At 38.4% G+C, this 19617-nt stretch overlaps 1 protein-coding gene and 1 long non-coding RNA gene across 12 annotated transcripts; both read right to left on the bottom strand.

Annotated features, from left to right (window-relative positions):
• Positions 1-618: 618 nt before the first annotated feature.
• Positions 619-9067, bottom strand: LOC148861287 (acetyl-CoA acetyltransferase 2). Of its 11 annotated transcripts, none has more exons than XR_016113070.1 (19): positions 8919-9067; positions 8743-8829; positions 8297-8658; positions 7306-7371; positions 7019-7117; positions 6745-6918; positions 6549-6654; positions 4568-4706; positions 4177-4254; positions 4010-4075; positions 3275-3360; positions 2546-2645; positions 2260-2370; positions 2125-2166; positions 1857-1943; positions 1402-1505; positions 1167-1230; positions 907-1060; positions 619-820 (listed from the first exon to the last, which is right to left on the bottom strand). XR_016113070.1 is itself a non-coding variant. In XM_088985311.1 (17 exons), exons 4-16 carry the CDS (start codon positions 7349-7351, stop codon positions 1416-1418), a joined length of 1224 nt encoding a protein of 407 aa, XP_088841437.1. In that variant the 5' UTR covers positions 7352-7371; positions 8297-8658; positions 8743-8829; positions 8919-9067; the 3' UTR covers positions 619-820; positions 1402-1415. The 11 variants fall into 11 exon arrangements, 4 of the variants coding, with proteins under 4 accessions (XP_088841437.1, XP_088841435.1, XP_088841438.1 ...); XR_016113075.1 differs by having other exon boundaries at positions 8356-8658; XR_016113074.1 differs by having other exon boundaries at positions 1167-1212; positions 8356-8658.
• Positions 9068-14035: 4968 nt separating this feature from the next.
• LOC148861286 (uncharacterized) lies at positions 14036-14956 on the bottom strand. The gene is made up of 2 exons (XR_016094841.1): positions 14648-14956; positions 14036-14532 (listed from the first exon to the last, which is right to left on the bottom strand). It is a non-coding gene; the product is annotated as an uncharacterized LOC148861286 (long non-coding RNA).
• Between the last annotated feature and the right edge of the window lie 4661 nt (positions 14957-19617).

Here is a 19617-nt window from a genome sequence, read left to right as displayed (position 1 = left end):
GAAGAGAGAGGAAACGAAAGAGGGAATCATAGAGTGCATACCGCACAGACGCACAGATTGGAAAATGAGTAGAGAGAGTTGGGACAAGCCTAGAAGATTTAGGGACAAGCCAAAGAAGACAGATCATGGTACTGAACAGGACAGAATGGTAAATGAACGGAGAGAGTTGGGACAAGGCTAGAATATCAAAGAACAAGCCAAAGAAGACAGATTGAAGTAGTGAAAATATGATTCAAGGGTCAAAGCAATGAATATGGTTCTGAACAGGACAGAATGATGAAACCCCATATAGTTGGGACAAGGATTAGATAATGGTGATAATGAGATAGTCGAGAAAGAGGAAAATAAAAATACCAGATTTTTCACATGCTGATCTAGAGGTAAAGAGAAGACAAGTATCGTGTTATAAGGAGTTGTAGAACAACTCTTCTAACTGATCATATTAGCACTCAAAAAGATCTTAGTTTACTCCATAACGGTTGGCATTGGCAACCTCACAGTCAAAAACCAACCAGTGAACCAATTTGGATGCAGCGTATTAGAGTCTCACTCTATACTCATGAGCGCAATTTGCAAATACCATAGAGAGAAGATATGTGAACAACATTCTAGATGATATTGCAACAAAAAAAAAGGCTAGATGATATGGATCATTAATCTAGGACCTTGTATTTTCTGAAAGACCTAATACAATTGTTTAAGAAGAAACCATGAACAAAGATGACAAGAATATTAAAAAAAAAATTGCACATCTAACCACTACAACGACAACTGAGAGGTTAGGCTTCAAAGCAATGAAGGTCCCACTTTCGCAAATGGCCTGCAACACACAAAAAACATTCTGTGACTTGCAGCAAATGTGATAAACTAAAACAGTAGCAAACAACTCAAGCAATAGGGAAGTACCAATTTGGCAAGTAATCAGGATTTTGAAGCTCAACTGGTTGATGGGAGCATAAAAGGACTTGAGATTATTCTATTTGGAGAAGGGTTTTTATTGGAAAATGGCATACATCGATCAGAAAGTAGTTTTACATTTGGATTTTGGAGCCCAAAAAACCTATATGATTTTGAAAAATAGCTTCATAAGTATGATTGTCATCTTTTGCTTGGAATTTTGGTCAAATGCTATTCCATATTTTAATAAAAGGGTAAATCACTTATACCTCCCCTGGAGTTTTGGTCAAATGCTGACACCTCCCCTCAGGTTTCCTTGTGCAAATTTATAAGCTCAGAGATACACATAAAAAAACAAAAAACAAAAAAACAAAAAAACTATTATAAGCAACTTCGATCTTGACTTTGGGAAGATTCACGGGAAAAGGGCAACACTTTTCAAGGATCAAAATCAAGCACTGATAGAGAATCACGAACTACCTTAACCAGGTATATAAACCTTACCAAGTGTAAAAGGCTTACATGAGCTCTACAACAAGGGCAGATGCTCCTCCTCCTCCATTGCAAACACCGGAAATTCCGTACTTCCCATTCTTTTGTTTCAGCACCTGCAATATCATTGCATCTCAACTGAGATTAGCAGAGAGGATACTAAATTTTCCTTGGGGAATAAATAAAGATGAGCTTAAATAGGAGATGTTTGTCCTCATATTTGTCTTGAGAAACAGACTACAGTTAACTATCAAATAGAGAAAGTGGAGCTTGAGTATTAAAACAGAAAAAGAGACCCAAAAGGCTTACATTCTTAAATGGTGTTTTACATTAAAATATGAAAAGTATGGGTATTTGACAGACTACAATTGCAATGCCTCCATAAATATGGTACTACCAAAATGAAGAATAGGAACTCAATAAGCTCAGCATGCAAAACCAATAAAAGGAAGTCATCAGATATATACCCCTAACAGTGTGACCAAGATACGAGCTCCACTGCAACCTAGAGGATGTCCCAAAGATACAGCTCCACCATGCACATTAACTTTTTCCTGCAAACCAAAGATGACATGAACTTGAGTAAAAAAGGAAGGCAGCTGATAGCAGAGTGAATGTAAGGAAATAGAGCGAATCGCCAAGTAAACAAGGAGAAAAAGGTAAATTGTATTCAACATTCACTTTATATAATGCCACACTATGCCAAAAAGGTTTTGAAGAGAAAACCGGACTCACTGGATTAAGGCCAAGCAATTTCTGATTTGCAAGAGCCACGACCTGCAGAGGGGATTTCAGTAAATAATATTTCCAAAACATAGATTTCATAAATAAGATGCCAATAAGACTAACAGCCGAGGCATAAATTCTCACCGAAAAGGCCTCATTTATTTCATAGTAATCAATTTGAGAAGCCTCCAAACCAGCATTTGAAATGGCTTTTGGAATTGCAAGGGCAGGAGCCGTTGTAAATAATTCAGGTGCCTGCACAGCCAATTCCATTTCAGTACCAAGTTTCTATGGGATTTGAGCACAAAAAAATATGTGTACACACGAACAATCAGAAAAGAAAACCCTTCTCCACCTAAAACAATTAGGTGATTATGGCATTTTTCCTGGAGTAAAAATGTTCTCTATTCTACAATCTTCTTCAAAATACCTGAGCTGCATCAGCATATCCTGTTATCTTTGCTATTACTTGCAGTCCAAGTTGAATTGCCTTCTCTCCACTTACTAACACCAATGCAGCAGCACCATCACTGAACATAAATTTCAGAAAAAGCAAGTCAAAGTTCAGAAGGTGAAACACCAAAATTCTCAAGATTATTTCAATTCACACCAATGTTTACCAGATTACTTCCACAAACAAAAGATTGGAGCACAAATAATTATACATAACAGGGAACACATAACAATCTCAGAACAGCAAAAAGAGAAATGAACCTTCATTACTTCATACAGTTAAAAGATTGGGAATACCCTCCAATTTGAAATAATATCATGATGCAATTTAGGGGAAAAGCCCAAGTACAATAACGAAGACATTGTTTCTTAAAGGGTATATCATTTTAAGGCCCATTCTTCTATTACAAAAATTACTTTAATGACTTTTCAACTTTCCAAACAAATGGCAGTTTCCACAGTTAAGGTCCTACAAAAAATGCAGTCTCAAAGACAAAGAATCTAAATTTCCTGAATATAGGAAGAACAACATCTACCTTGGATACAGGATTTACACTAAAAACTGAATTGTGTACCATATGCATCGATGCACAGGTTTCCAGTATCATATCAAGGAAGGTCACCATCCAGCAAAAAGGAAGAAAGAGGGAATAACACGAGAAATAAAAAAACCAAATACATGGCTGATAGATGTAATAGGCCTGACCTTATGCTAGATGCATTTCCAGCTGTAACAGAACCTCCATCCTTCTTGAAACTTGGTCGAAGCTTCCTCAGTTTAACAGGATCAAACTGATAAGGCACAAAAGCCACAAATCAATCATTGCATTTATGTTCTGGAAAGCAGTTAACATGCAAAAGAAAGAGTATATATTATTAATGGAACAACTGAGGAAGATGTGTATTCTTTGGCAATCGGTTTGTTTCAAATGAATTTTATGCATCCATAATGGCTCTTGTAGATTATTCATAAAAAAGACTACTGTAGATGATTCAGTGCCTTATTTTATTGGAAATAATGGAGCACGCATGATAAAGCATAAAGAGAGCAGAAAAAGCAGCAAATTGCCTAGACATAAATAGAATGATATTAAAAACTAGACAAGTATCAGAAAATAATCAATAGTGCAAGAAAAATAATAATGCACTCAAAAGAGAGTAAATCAGTTCAGTTCATAGGTCACAGAGGAAGAAACTTAATGCATTTATCTCCCTTTGATTTTTCTTCTCAATATTTATATTAAAATTTCCATTGGGACAGAAAGTCAAATATGCAAGAAAAATATCCCTTTCTGCAGCAAGAAGTTTGTTATATCGGGCTATCTACATAAATATAGAACATCTTCAACACAATCATAAAACTGAACTATAAATGCATGCCCTATAAGCAGCAAGTTGATGTAATTTAAATACAACTGATTAAATAATCAGGTCATTTTACCTTTCCTAAACCTTCATCCTTATCAACAACAGTGGATGGTTTTCCTCTACCCCCAGAAACTTCAACCTGCATGATAAGGGAGAGAAAAATGCAGTAAATCTTGAAACTCCCCTATATCCCATACAATTTCTCCTGTTTAGCCATTAGCATGCATATATGAGACTAACCGGAACTATTTCCCAGGCAAATGCTCCACTATTTTGAGCAGCAATACCATGCTCGAAACTCTGAATAGCATAATTATCCTGCAGGAACCTCATAAACATTCTAAGTCAAAATGCTTCAGGTAAAACCATCAATAGAAATTGCATTGTATTGATTTATATAGGGGTGATTTAAAATGACAATGTGGTACAATCAAAGAATTTAATGGAAAAAGTACTGATGTGAAAAATCTCAAGGGAAATTATGTAATATGTAATTCATATTACATAAAACTGAGGAAGAGGGTTAACTTGTATGTAATAAATATACAAGCTCCCTTAAATGCAATAGGATTTGATCCGATGTGAAACATCTCGAGGGAAATTTAAATAAAATTTGAGAGTAAATAAATACCTGCTGTTCTCTTGTTATTGCATGTTGATCTGCACATAGTTCAGCACAAACTCCCATTCCAAAATCATTATAAACATCCCATAAACCATCTTTAAGCATGCCATCAACAATAGTATCATGACCTAGCCGTGATCCTTTCCTGCTCATATGCACAGATTAGAATGGTCTACAAATAACATTGCTATTCTAAAAATGCACAATAAGTACAAATAGAAAGAAATTTTCTGTTGATAAAATTTTTCAACTCCAGGCTGTCTAGCAGTCTTGTATCACTGGATTGACTCAATATGTATTAGCAGGGAAATTGCAAAAAGCCCATGGGACTGGGATTCTTGAAACATCTTTTCAGGATTTAATCCAGTTAAGGAAACTGCCTTAAGGAGGAAATTAACCAAATAAGTATACTAGTCTTGTTAACTGGTGACTAAGATGGGTTTCTAGGTGGCAAGGCATTTTCTGGAGGGCATCTTTATATGACCTTTTTTGCATGCATGTTCAGACTTTCTTAGGCGAGGGAAACAGCAAGCTATGCCCCTTTTTATTTGTTGTATACCATGTTGTATTTTGTTTATATGATATGTGTGTCTGTGTTGTTGTTTATTATTTATTTTCTTGGGTTCTTGCTGCAACACCTCCTTGCTTGAATTTAATGCGTTCTTGCTTTGCTTATTTGTATGATTTCAATGCACTGTAACATCCATTTGCCTGGATTTACTATAATTATTTAACAGTCAAAAATTTATTAAATAGAGTAGAAAAATGTGTGTACAAGAACAGTGTCAAGCATCCCAAATTCACTTGTCTCCTAGTCACCCAACTTTCTTTTATGTTAACCCCTTTATAGCCATAGTATCAGCCAAACTGTTGGTTGATCTATGTGTCCAGCTAATTATGAATCTATATGTCACTTATCATCCCCTTTGTCTCCCTCATACTGTAATGCCATGAACCAATCCTTCCTTTTTCAGCCAACCCACCAGTACTTTGGAGTCCTCTTCCACTATTAATCGTGTGTTGTTAAGAGATTTTGCTAGCCTCGGCCCTGCTAAAGTCTGTAAATCCCCCTCCCCCCCATACCCAAATATCCGGGTATTCAGACTTGTCATATTCACATGTGGAGGCTTCCATTATGAGATGAGTAGAGACCTTGCTGATCAATATTTTGCCACCCAATTAGAAACTTTCATAATGATGGTCCTCTATAGAAATGCCTTCCATGGAACTTTCCTTTGGTATATTTTCAATACAAAGTAACAAGAAACTGAAAATATGGAACATGCCAACACGGATCAGACCTAATAAATTTTATAAGTCTTGTTTGTCAAAAAACCAGAACCTAGATGGCACCTAGGAACCTGTCTATAAGGACTTAGTATATTTTTGGCATCGATGCTGCAGTTGCAGCACCGTTTTCTCAGAAAACGGTGCCTTTATTTTTGTTTGGAATCGTTGCTGCCAGGTAGGACGTTTCCTGGAGCAACAACTTTTTCTGTTTGGTACCATTGCTCCAGGAAACATTTTCAGCACTGGTACCCATTATCCAGTGCCACATCACTGCCCTGTTGGCAGCAACGAGCTGCAGCTCCAGGAAATGCCAAATTTGGCATTGCTCCAAGCCATGGCTTCCCGATTTCCGAGGCATGGCTTGGAGCACTGTTTTCTATGAAAAAACAGTTCCAAACAAATGCCTGTTTCCTGGAGCACCGTTTTTTCCGATGTGGCGCTGATGTGGCGCCGTTGCTCCAGGAAACGGCAGCCTTCCTCAACTTTGTTACCCGAAGATTGGCAAGGTTTGCATTATACTTGGAATCCAAACTTTGTCTCTGTCTGCTTCTATTCATTCCTCTCCTAAAGGCTTACTGGTTGAAATCAAAAAGTTCTCTCTTCCTTCCTAAAAGAAACCTCAGCTTCAATTAAAAGAAAGCAAAAACACAAAACTCAAAGGAGAACAAATCAATGTTGAACCAAGAAAAGACACTACCTTGCTTCTGCAATATATTTAGGTGCATTAGACATGCTTTCCATGCCACCAGCCACAACAACATCGTTGATACCTAATTGGATACTTTGTGCTGCAAGAATTGTAGCTATGATGTCCAAAAAAGAAAAAAATTAGTTTTCACTTCTATATCAGAATCTCAATGAGAAGATACCATTTACCAGAGAAAGTCCCTCACCCTTCATCCCAGATGCACAGACTTTGTTAATAGTTGTGCACACCACTGAATTAGGTATTCCTGCCCCTAACGCAGCCTGTCTAGCAGGAGCCTGTCCCAGATTTGCACTTAGAACATTTCCGAAGAAAACCTCCTGTACGAGGGCTGGGTCAACATTAGCTCTTTTAAGAGCACCTATATGTTGACAAAAAAGAAATTTTCAGACAACCTTCTGGATACTGCCTAAATTTAAGATTTAATAAACAGAGACAAATAAGAAAGGCTTTCATCTTACACTCAATTGCTATAGATCCAAGCTTGGTAGCTGATAATGAAGAAAGGGAACCAAGGAAACCACCCATTGGTGTACGTGCAACACCAATAACACAAACATCTATCCCAAAGTAAATAAAAAGAAAGGAAAATAAATAATAAGCACATCAATAATCTATTTTGTAAATAGCAAGTAATCTATTAAATTAACCGATGGAAGTTTTGATCTATAGCCGCCTGATTTTTTTTATATATTTCTAAAGAGATCAAAGCAAATTACAAAAAGAAGAAAACAAAGAAAAACAAAACCTCGAGGCTTTATTGAGTCTGGAGCCGCTGCAGCTGCTGGAGCCATTGGAAGATCAGTAGGGAGATCTGCAGAATATTGGTCCAACCGAAACATTAGAATTGAGAGGGAAAATATGAAAAAGAAAAAGAAAAAGAGCAGTTTGACTTATAAAACATTCTGCCAAGCTTCACACGTGACCGGTCAAACAGCGCTAACAATTAGGTCATGCACATTAGCAGTTCATTGAAAAAGCATGAAAAACCTTACAAATCAATTTATATCAAGGAGAGAGAGAGAGAGAGAGAGAGATCATTTTTAAACATTTATCTTGCAATCATTTGCAAGATAAAAGGATGGATAAAGAGCATCAAGTGGCAACTTTCCAAGAAGGTTAAATTTTTATTCTTTTCTTCTCAAAATTAGGAAGGGAATCCCAGGAGAACTAAAAGAAAAAGAAAGTGATTTTTACCCAAATGAAATTTATGGTTCTCGATTGAAAAAAAAAATGGCAATTAGTTCTTTATAAAGTTAAAGGGATGGAATAAAATAAAAAGAACAAACAACCTAGGCCAAATCCGCAATTTCAGAAATAAATATATATGTTCAAGAAAACAACTACAGAATCAGCATATCAAAACATTACTTTTTTCTCATTGACGAACAAATAACGATGACAAAAATTAGCAAGTTAACAAAAGACGAGTTCGAAACAGAGAAGTGGAAAATAAAACAAATCAGGTCGAAAAAGTAAAGAGAAATGCACGAAATCACCCCCCACATGAACGGTGTTAACCTAGAGACTAAAATCAAATCTTCAAAACACGATTATTGCAAACTTAAAACAAATAAAATATTAAAGAACCAAACGCAAACGTTTAAGCAGAGAACTACAGAAGATCAATAATTTGTTTATCTAAGAAAAGCTTAATGTATCGAAACTCGAAAGAGAATTACAGAAAAGCAAGCATATAACAAAATTTGTAATATAAATAACAAAAATGAACCACGAACCAGAGATCAAAGTGAACGATTTTTAAGGATTTTCACGAATAGAGCAGAGATGGCTTCACCTCGGCAATCTCACGCTCTTGATTGCTCACTACTCGGGAGAGAGACAGAGATAGAGATATCTGGCCTGCTCAGCAGCTAAAAAACACTCGAACTTTTTATAGAGTATATTCAAGAGAGATTGGTGAGCAGCCAACTAAGAATTTCATAGTTCATAGTTCATACTTGATAAAAAGAGTTATTTACAAGGAAGTCCCTCGGGCTCGTTTCTTGGACCGATTTATTCGAATTTCTTATAAAATGATTGAATTCACATCTCCTCCCCACTAGGGGCCGCCCCACAACATCCCACATTAACCGCTGACCTGAAAATTGAAACCGTAAATTTTGATCAAACAGCTGCGCAAGGTAATGAGGCCAATGTTTCACGGTGTGTAGAGCTTTTTTACTTGGAATAAGGGATCCCGACGCAACCCACAGAGGCAAAGTGCTGGAATCAAGAGGGATCTGTCGCAAGTACGCATCTGTAATTTACCCTGATCATCAAATCAAATGGTACACCAGTCAGTCATAATCATCAACTGTATCTGAAGATTCTCTGTACAAATTGGGTGAGGACTCGTACTCCTGTTCAAATTGAATCTGGATCTGTTCCCAATACGAGGTGGGATGTGACCGTGAGGACGGGATAAAACTGCGTCGGGATCGAGTTAACATTGTTACTCCATACAGCACAATGCCATAAGCCTTACATGCACATCATGCACATTTCTCATACTTTTATCGGATAGAAGATATTTTTAATACATAGTTAGGATGTATTGTGGAGTGCCAATGTAAATAATGTTAATTTTTCGAGCTCTCAATCATGAATTTAGGATCTTTGACGTTCTTTATTGTTAACTTGTTATTACTTGTAAGTGTAAGGTAGACTTTTTCATGGGCCGGGTAGCCCGATGGCCCGGCCCGGCCCGCACCCCGGTCAGGCTTGGTCATGTAATTAGGTTCGCGGGTCTGACCTCGGGCCTAATTAGTAAATCTGATTGTATTTTGGGTTGGGCTCGGGATTTGTCAAAAAAGCCCGGCCCGGCCCGACTCAGCATTATATATTTTATAAAATATATATTTATAATTTAATATATACATTTTTTATTCTTTTCTTTATAATCTCTCTCTCTCTCTCTCTCTCTCTCTCTCTCTCTCTCTCTCTCTCTCTCTCTCTCTCAGCCGCTAACAATATGGGCTAAATTTCGGGCTCAGGCCTAGGCCCGAGCTTCAGGCTTTTTATGCAGGTCGGGCTCGGGCCCAAGTTGTAGGCCCAATGGTCGGGTCGGGCTCAGGCTCAGGCCTTAGAAAATTCTGTTAATACAGAGTGAAAGCCCGCCCCAGCCCATGAACAGGTCTAGTGTAAGGTAATGGAATTTAGGGGAGAACATGATGATGTCTTATCTTTATCAAAAGGGAAAATTCCTTATTAGTATCCTGTATTTTTGGCCTAGTGCCACCTTGGTCCCTAAACTTTAAAATGCGACAATTTAGTACCCGAACTTTCAAAACATTTCAATTTAATACCTATTGTTAACCAGCTGTTAAGTGGCATTTAAAAAGACACAAATGCCCTTCAAGTGTCATCTAATTTTCTCTATCAATCATCCAAACATTGACAAAAAATTAATAATCCCAAATCCCTTCTTCTATTCAAGAAAGTTGGTGTCACGTCTTAATAGGCACTCTGGACCAAACTTTCTTAAATAAAAGAGGCAAGGATTTAAGACTAGTAATTTTTTGTCAATGTTTAGATGGTTGATAATGAAAATTAGAGACACTTGAAAGGCATTTGTGCCTTTTTCAAAGGCATTTAACGGTTGGTTAACAATAGGTACTGGATTGACACTTTGAAAGTTTGGGTAATGAATTGTCATGTTTTAAAGTTTAGGAACCAAAGTGGCACTAGGCCCAGAGTACAAGGTACTAATCGGGAATTTGTCCTTATCAAAATGGAAAAATAGTGATGGTGTTTTTCAAAAAAAAAAAAAGAAAAACAATGATGGTAAGACTTGACTCGTATTTTATCAATAAATAATGTATAAATATGTTTTAGATATATTAGATGTATTTTTATATTTAATTTATGTTTTTAATTTAGTTTTTATTTTTTATTTATAAGAATATTAAAAATTGCAATTTGAGACAAAAAAGGATTTTTTTTCGCAAAAATAGCGGGGACACATAGATCTATTAAAGTTACCCAAAATAAAATAAAATAAAAAAGATCACCCCAATCGGACATCGAAGTGTAAAGTTATAGCCTCCGAATGTTTACATGCATTGAGTGTGCAACCCGCGACCTAATGAACAGGTTGAACGTGGTTTTTGACCAAGTCAATGGTTTTTGACCGCCTAACAATTTTTTATTGAACCGAACCTGAAATCTTGGCCAGGTCAACAACGGTTGAAAACACTATATTATTCTCATGTATTTTGGGACAATGCTAATTACCCCTTTGAATTTTCATTTGTGATAAAAGACCTGCTGGATTTTCATATTCTATTAAGACCCTTCATTATTATGGCAGTTAATTTTGTAAAAGATTTTTATGGTTCTTTAAACTCTTTAAATTCTTCAACTATAACTTTTATATAAATTTCTTGATTTTTTGTCACAATTTTAATTTTATATAAATTTCTCAAGTGGGTATTATATATAGTAGCCGGCTCGAATGGCTCGTGAGCCTAATCAAGCTCATAATAAAATAATTTTTTAATATATTTATAATATAAATAAACATTAAGTTTTTTATATTAACTTATTTATAATATAAATAAACATTGAGTCGAGCCAATCGAGCTGAGCTCGAGTAGCTAGTAAGTATCAATTCGAGTTGAGTTCGAGCCAAAATATGAAACTCGATCGAGCTCGAGTAAAGTTTCAAGCTTTATGTTTTTGAGTCAAGCTCAAGCTTGAATAGCTTGATACTTGGTTCGACTCGACTCAACTCGATTACACCCCTACTCACACCAACCTTACAACAAGTTGCAAATGTGCATTGAGAATATCTCATAAATAACAACATACAAGTATGAGAAATATTCCTTATTTTATCCCTCTTTCTTCATGCACATGTCTTTTTTGATAGCTGCGTTATGACTAGGATACATATAATTGGGACATTCCACTCTCAAGTATTAATAACTCGATCCCGAGTTCAAATCATCTGCCAACAAAATACCTTCCAACACCCTACCAATATCATCTAACACCATACATCTCAAGCATGGTAGTTCAGCTTCAATTAGTGTAATGTCCGCTCAAACAACATTGCAGTGGGAATATCTCTGTACTTATGTGCTTTATTTTATGGGGAGATATTCCCAATGCAAGGTAGCAAGTGACTGTTTGAACGATGTGAGCAAGGGCTTGCACTGATTGAAGTTTGTCTCCATGCATGACGAGTCTCACTTTTATGGTGAGCTCTAGTTTCATAGTGAGATGTGTGGTGTTAAATCAAATTGGTAGGGGTCCCAACTCCAATACCTCACTATGTCACTCATACAAAATAAGAAAAAGGGAAAACTCCCAATTAGTACATGTACTCCGGGCATAGTGCCACTTTAGTCCCCAAACTTTGTAACGCAATAAATCAATACCTAAATCTTCACAAACGTGCCAATTTAATACCTATCATTAACTATCCATTAAGTGGCATTTGAAAAGATACAAATGCCCTTAGTGTATTATCTAATTTTCTTTATCAATCATCTAAACATTGACAAAAAATGAACAGTCACAAATCTTGGTCTCTTCTATTCAAGAAAGCTAGGGTCACAATGTCCACTAAGGCATGATGACCAATACAAGAGAAAAAAAAAATTGATATATTCATTTTTTATCAACGTTGGATGGTTCATAGAGGAAATTAGATGATATTAAAACTTAAAAGAGTATTTGTATCTTTTCAAATGCCAATACTTAACGGTTGGTTAACTTAGATACTGAAATTTTAAAGTTTAGGAAATAAAGTGGCACATGTACTACTAACTCACATGGCCAGCATTTTTTTGGGTCAGAGTTATGACAACTGGAACGACTCCGGAAATATTTGTAAGTGATTCGCTTACGTGTCAAACAGCACATCCACGTGCTAATCAGACCATCACATCCAAAGCGAGAATAAATCAGCTGCGCCACTTGGCGTAGTCTTAAGCAAAAACTACGAAATCACGGCATTCGATTTCATCTTAACGTCACTTCGTCCAATTCAAAGTGAGTCGCGACAATAAATCGACGGTCGTGAGTCACACGTTTAATCCAAGGCTCTGTCATTGGGCGTAGCAGATATTTCCCGATCCACATCGATCATGGATGACGCAACCATCACGAGGGGGAGTCGGGAATCAGGATATTTTGGTTTGGGTCCACGTGCCGCAAATTTCCCAGTTTTTGCTCGTTAGACTGGCGTCCTTGTCGTTATCTCCCTACCGACGAAACGCAACTGAACGCAAGGGACCGTATTGGACGGACCAAGAAAGATATATTGGATTGGATCAATCTGGTCTAAACTATTTATTAGATTGGACTTTGATCAATTTGTAATAAATTTATATTGGTTTGAGTTGAATTAAGTCAATATCTGGTCTATAAGAATATATGTGTAAATGGACCAAATTTGAGTTGAAATCAATCTAAATTAAAATAGATTTGAACAGATTAGACGATCCAGATATTGAATTGGACCATTTTAAATTAATTCAAAACATTCATTAGATTGGATTAGACCTGATCTATTCATAATGGACTCAAATTAGACTAAATCGGATTGGACCAAATCTAGTCCAATTAACATGCCCTGACTGGACGGGATTATTTAACATGTCGTTCTGTTCGTTCTGTCGGCATATATTATCCTTAAACGTTAATGGTGTTTGTTAATTGATGGCGCAATATTGCAAATTGCATTGTTTACATGAATCTGTAGGGCTGAAATACTTACATATAACTCGTTTCAGAGTTAATTTGGGAGTTTCTCTTTGTAGAACCCTCCTCACATTCACCTCACAGTATTGGAAAAATTTTCATGGGTTTGTTTTGATTCAATGGAATAGGAGTTTGGAATCAAAATCAAATGGATTATTCTAATATTAACTGTTTGGTTGGTTGGAATCCAAATTTCATTCCCATATCGGTGAACTGACATTTCTTCCCTTAGGCTGTATTTGGTTGCACTACAATTTTATTTGCATTAATACAATTGCATGGGAGTGTAGATGAAAATAATACAAATTTTGGTTTAATTTTATTTTGAGTTTTACTTTTTTTCTCTACTTCAAGTCTTATTTTCCCTTATTTATACCATAATAAAAAGAAAATAAAGTAAAATTTAAAACAAAAATAAATTAGAATTTGCACTCAAATCATTTACACTACCATTGTGTTGCATCAGTACAAAATCCCATTCTAAATGATTCCATTTCGTATTTCGTTTAAATCAAATAAACTACATGAATAGGCTATTTATAAGGCATTTTGATTGGGATTCCAATTCGTAAACCAAATGGATTATAAGTATATTTTAATAAGTTCCGCTGCAAGTTGTTTGAGGTGGATGTTAGTAGCATTATCTAAGGAAAAATGTAGATTTGATGACAAGGGTGTCCACAAGAGAAGATGCAAATGTTAATCATCTTGATTAATGGATTAATCAAGGGGACTCAAGCAGAAAACTTGATTTAAACCCATACAAGTTGATACCAAATCCAACCATTCAATTAGAAAAAAATAAATAACAGCCACAGGATCATCCGCAGAGAAGAAAAAGAAAAAGTAATAAATTAATACTTCCCTACCTACATAAACAAATAAAGAATGACCACCACGCCACCGAGGGCAGTCATGAAATAAGAAGTAAAAGACAGTCTAGCTGTGGCATTTGGTGTAGGAGGTCCCAACTCGAAAGAACCCGAACCCGACCCGTTAATCCCAACACCTCCACCGCCTGCTCTTGGTGGAGGTGCGGATTCTGGAGGCTCCATCCCATCATTCTGCACCATGACCCGGATGACCAGTCTCTGACCAGATCTGCAATGCCCGGGCACCCCACTGACGAAGTAGAAGAAGCCGTAGCGATCCAAACGATACACAGTGTTCCCATCGTCAAATTTGGAGATCGGCTTTGACGAATTGCAGTCTCTGTAGTCAATGTCGTTCACCACAAGGACCGAATCGTTTTGGTACTTGAAATCTGCGCCAAGAAGATAGAAGAAGAAGAAGAAGAAAGGAGAAGATCAAGCACATTGCATTTAATTAATTAAAAGGGGAGATAATGGTGGGAGAGGAATCTCCAACGACGAACTTACAGACGGAATCTCCAACATGAAACCGGTTTCTCGCTGCCCACTCGTCGTAGGACTCGGTCTCGTTTCCCGTGGGCTTAACCCAGCCTCTCTCACCACCAACTTGAAACTGATAAGCAGACACTGAAACCACAGCCATGCAGACAAATGAAGTAAGACAGGAGAAGATCATTAGGTTGCAGACTTTATTTGCTTCTGGAAAAAGAGAAAGAGAAATCATTGCTACAGCTTGTGGGTAGAGAATAGAGACTTAGAAATAATTTTGCATTGGTAACCGATAAGAAGAAGAAGAAGAAGAAGAAGAGGGGTCCTGGGGTGGGAGATAAGGGAATGGCAGTTAATGTTAGTTACTTTTTCAGTTTTTCCTGCACGTGGAAAACAGGGATGAGGGATAGTGGCTAGTGGGAGTGAGTGCAGTTAAGCCTTAATTTGGATCCACGTCTTTGGGTTAAGTTTCCAGTTAGCACTTAAGTGATCGTGTCGCATTTGGGCAAAAAAAAAAAAGTCTCATTTCTCAACTAATCTTGGATACAAATAGAGTTATAGACCACATTGTGGGCATGATTTTTTTGGGCTGAAAAATATGGACTTGAAGGTCTATAATATGTGTAGTTATATGTAGGGGTGAGCATTAGTCGGTTCAAATTGAAAAATCGGGTGACTTTGGCAATTTTCTGTGTATTCCCGTTTTTGGGAGTTTCTTGTGGAGTTTTGATTTTGTTGGAGGTCGGTCTTTCTTTATTGGCGTTTTTATCTTCTTGTTCCGTTTGATGAAAGCTTACAAGAATTTCTCCTGATGCTCAGGATTTGTTGCAATCTGTATTGGGTTTATCTTTTCTTTTATTGTACACTCATGGATTGTATTTTAGTTTCCAAGCATTCTTAATGAAATTAGCCATTGCCTTCAAAAAAAAGAAAGAAAAACCGAACTGAAAATTCTGGTTTCAATTTTTTCGGTTCAATTATTTTGGTTTTTGATTAATTTGATTCTTTTTTTTTTCAGTTTTTAAATATTTCGGTTTTGATTTTGCTTTTTAGAATTAGAAATTCGGTTAATTGAATTAACCGAACTTTACTACATAGCATGTATATATAATATATTATATTTAATATATAATATAATAAAAATTGATTATGTTGTGATATATATAATATATAATATAGTATATAGTATATATATTTTTGAAATATGGTTTTAACCAAAATAACCAAAAACCAAATCGAAAATTTTGACTTCGATTATTTCTGTTTTCCTCTAATTCGATTTCAATTCGGTTGTGAAAATTTTGATTTATTCGATTCGGGTTTTAACCGAATAAACCAAATGCTCACCCCTAGTTAAATGATTTGAACTAGCTCGACAGTTTAGATATTGTAGCATTTTGGATGACAAAAGCCACAAGCCCATCTAAATGATTTTGAATTGCCATGATTTATTCACTTGTATGGGCTTTACTCTTTACCACCACTTTAAAAGAGGTTAAATTTTTAAAATTGAAGCCCCAAGTTGTTATATATGTCATATAATGACTAATTATAGATGTTAAGTACTATTATAATTATATATTATTATTATTATTATTATTATTATTATTGATGAAGGGTAATTTGGCATGACCTAGTAAGTAAAGGTCACATGGATGCGATCTGCCAGTAGGATGACAACTCGGCAAGGGGAGTCTAGTAAGCAATTTTGGGAGCTCGGGTATTCGGGCATCTCGGCATAAAGCCACCTTGGCAAGAGAATCACCTCGATGCCTAAGCCAGTTTGAGGCCCAGGAACCGAAGTGACACGTAATCAACTCTAGAAGCTACTCAGCTGATTCTGAATCTCCAGGGATCACGCTTTGTAACGGCAGGCCTTATCATCTCCCCTCTTGGATCGAGCGGTAACGATAGATTTCATTGACTGGTACGTTACTCCCCGCCTAAAGTGGAAACATATCTCATCTACTCAGGCCAAAGATCCCGGAACCGTTTCGTGAGACCCACGACAACTTAACTATATAAGGGCATTAACTCCTCCAAGGCCCAGGTATGCGTGATTATTTATATACAAGCTTTCTAGCATTCAAGCTTTTAGCTCACAACCATAGCAAAGATACTAACTTAAGCATCGGAGCAACCTCACTGGGTCATCCATCCCGGTCTCTCTGATCTTTGTTTTATAGTTTGATCCAGCTCGCCACACGAACAGTGTCCAGGCATCCTTCCAGCTAGAAGCTTTCAAATCACACATCATCAATTGGCGCCGTCTGTGGAAAATGATCGAAAGGTCATCCCAATTTCAGTCTCAATCTCCATGGCATCCTCAAGCTATACCGGAAAGAGCTACATGAACGTCATTGGAGGGCAAGAGCAGCAAATGGTCACTCCCCAGGGTCCCTCAGTGACCATTGGCCAGTTCACCATCCTCCTGGCTATCTTTGGGGCTCCGTCACTATCTGTGTCGCACACTACCCCACAGGTGAGTGTCCCGCTCCCCCAAGTGAACACCATGTTCTCGAAGCCTTTTGTGATTCTCCCTAGGGTCGGGCACTCCTAGTTCAATGACCTCGTTCAGAGCGTTTGGATGATGCAGATACAAATGCAACAGATTCACCAGTTCCAGTAGTTTTAGCAATATTACTTCTATCAGAGGTACTAGCAGCAGTTCCCACCGCTGTAGCCGAACCAACCAACAAATCAAAGTCAAGGACAGATTCAGAACTAGGACCAGCATCGGGCCCATCAAGTATCTGCCAGTCTCCTCCCCGCGGTGAAAGAACTTCACAGGTGTTGGTCCCTCCCTCGGAATGAACCCCGCCATGGGGTAGAGTAGATGATCGGCATACTCCCCCAATCTCCCGAAGAGAGAACTCGAAGGACAGTCCCGAACCTAGCCAGCCCGAGAGGCGTAGTTAGCAGCTTCCACGTCAATAACATAGATCGTCAACTCGAGGCGGGCTCAAGAGGAGACCCCTCGATATTCCACGACAACTAGCGCCAGACATGCGGCGAAGAAGAAGCAGCAAGAAGAACCCCCGATCCACCACTCCCCATCATTCAAAGCAAGATCGAGATACTCGACAACACTAAGGCTAGCAGTAAAAACGTTGCACCACCAAAGAAGCAACAATGGCGACATCGCAAGACTCGCCATTCCCCAACAAGGAACAGCCCACTAGCGAAGCCCATCCATCTCGTAGATCAAAGCCGAGAAAGAGAGGAGGTAAGCTCAATGGCCACGAGAACAACGTCTACTCTGTTGAGCCGGCCATCCCCCTATCACCCAAGCTCTGCGCGGTCCCAATGTCGAAAGATTTCAAGGTACCACCACTAGACAAGTATGATGGGTCTTTTGACCCCAATGATCATGTAGATGCATTCCAGTCCCAGATGCATTTCGCCGGGGCCGACAAACCTTGCACGCGTGTGGCTTTCTCCACCACGTTTAGAGGAGTAGTTTGGACGTGGTATAGAAACCTCGCACTGGGTTCCATCAGAAGTTGGGCGCAATTCACAAACATGTTTATGACCCACTTCATCACCAGTAAGAAGTGCCCGAAGTTGTAGGAGAGCCTTCTGAACAGGGTGCAGAGGGAAGGAGAATCAGTTTGAAGCTACATCAAGCGCTTCAAACAAGACATGCATGCAGATACCAAACCTTGATCCAGCAGTACACCTCATCGCATCAAATAAAGGAATTACTCATAATGAGTTCAAGTGGCACGTCGTGGAAAACAAGCCGAAGAACATCACCAAGCTCCTCAGGCTGGCTGATCGGTTCATCAGTACAGAAGGGGAAATAAACTAGAAGATCGACAACTAGCAAGGCGAAAAAAGAAAGAGAGAAGAAGGGACAAGCAACAATAAGCAGAAAAGGAAAAAAAGCAAGCCCCCAAGGCGTAGAAGCAAGTCACCGAGCTCAAGGAGTAAGTCCCCTTCACAAAGTTACAGGTCGGGTCGGCGCTCCAAGACCCCGCCAGTGGAAATAACCAACTATACTCCCTTTAACGCGAAGCGAGGAGAGGTCTTGATGGCCATTAAAGACTCTCCTCCATCATCTGATGGCCACCTAGGCTACGGGGAGACCCAACGACTAGGAACTTGGATGTTTATTGCCACTTTCATCGGGACCACGATCATAGCATGAAGAACTACAGAAACCTCCGCGACAAGATCGAGGAACTCATCCACCGCGGGTAATTGAAGAACTACATTTTGTGCAAGGAGAAAGGACAGGGGGACTAACAGGGAGATCGGAAGAAGGACGCCCCAGAAACAAATAGGCAAAACAAACAACCACCTCGCCCGCTACTAGAAGAAAGACCGATCTGTGGGGTGATTAATATGATCACCGGGGGATCCATTGTAGCTGGGTGGACAGCAGCAGCGGGAAAGACTTCAGTCCAAGAACTGGAGCACAAGACAAAGAACCCACCAAAGCGATCTCGGATCGAAGAACCCATTTATTTTACCGAGAACAATGCTTGTGGGATTCAATATCCTCATGACGATGCCCTTGTCGTAAAATTGATCATCAACAACTTTGAAGTGGAGCGGATCTTGGTGGAATCGGGCAATTCGGTCGATATCCTCTTCAAAGGAACCTTTGACAAGTTACAATTGTAGTAGAGCGATCTGAAACTAGTGGATACTCCACTAGTAGGGTTCAGGGGAGAGGAAGTTAGGCCTATAGGTCGGGTCACAATACCAGTGGAGGCGGGCACATGGCCGAACATTGTACGGTTTGAGCATACATTCTTGGTGGTTGCGACTCCATCCCCCTACAATGCAAGTATAGGTCGGCCCATCACACATGTTTTACGCACGATAGTATCGACTTCTTATCTCGCGATGAAGTTTTTGACTGATTACGGAGTAGGGGTCATAGGAGGCGATCAACTCAAATCCCGTAAGTGCTACGTGGTTGCCCTCAAGGGAAAGGCAAAACTAGTGGAAGACGTTGAACTAGAGCAACCAGCAGACTA

This window comes from Nelumbo lutea, chromosome 4 (genome assembly GCF_056320005.1).
Source record: "Nelumbo lutea isolate HS-2025 chromosome 4, American lotus-T2T, whole genome shotgun sequence".
NCBI classification, from domain to species: domain Eukaryota; kingdom Viridiplantae; phylum Streptophyta; class Magnoliopsida; order Proteales; family Nelumbonaceae; genus Nelumbo; species Nelumbo lutea.
The sequence above is the reverse complement of the archived record's forward strand: the minus strand, read 5'-3'. Positions and strand labels throughout refer to the sequence as shown.

Bases quoted from the DNA above. Each gene is read 5' to 3' on its own strand.
- LOC148861287 (XM_088985309.1), bottom strand. From the start codon at position 7,351: ATGGCTCCAGCAGCTGCAGCGGCTCCAGACTCAATAAAGCCTCGAG. The intron at 4,076-4,176 runs GTTAGTCTCATA...CTTATCATGCAG, and splicing joins TTGCCTGGGAAATAGTTCCG to GTTGAAGTTTCTGGGGGTAG. The intron at 1,944-2,124 runs GTGAGTCCGGTT...TTTGGTTTGCAG, and splicing joins AATTGCTTGGCCTTAATCCA to GAAAAAGTTAATGTGCATGG.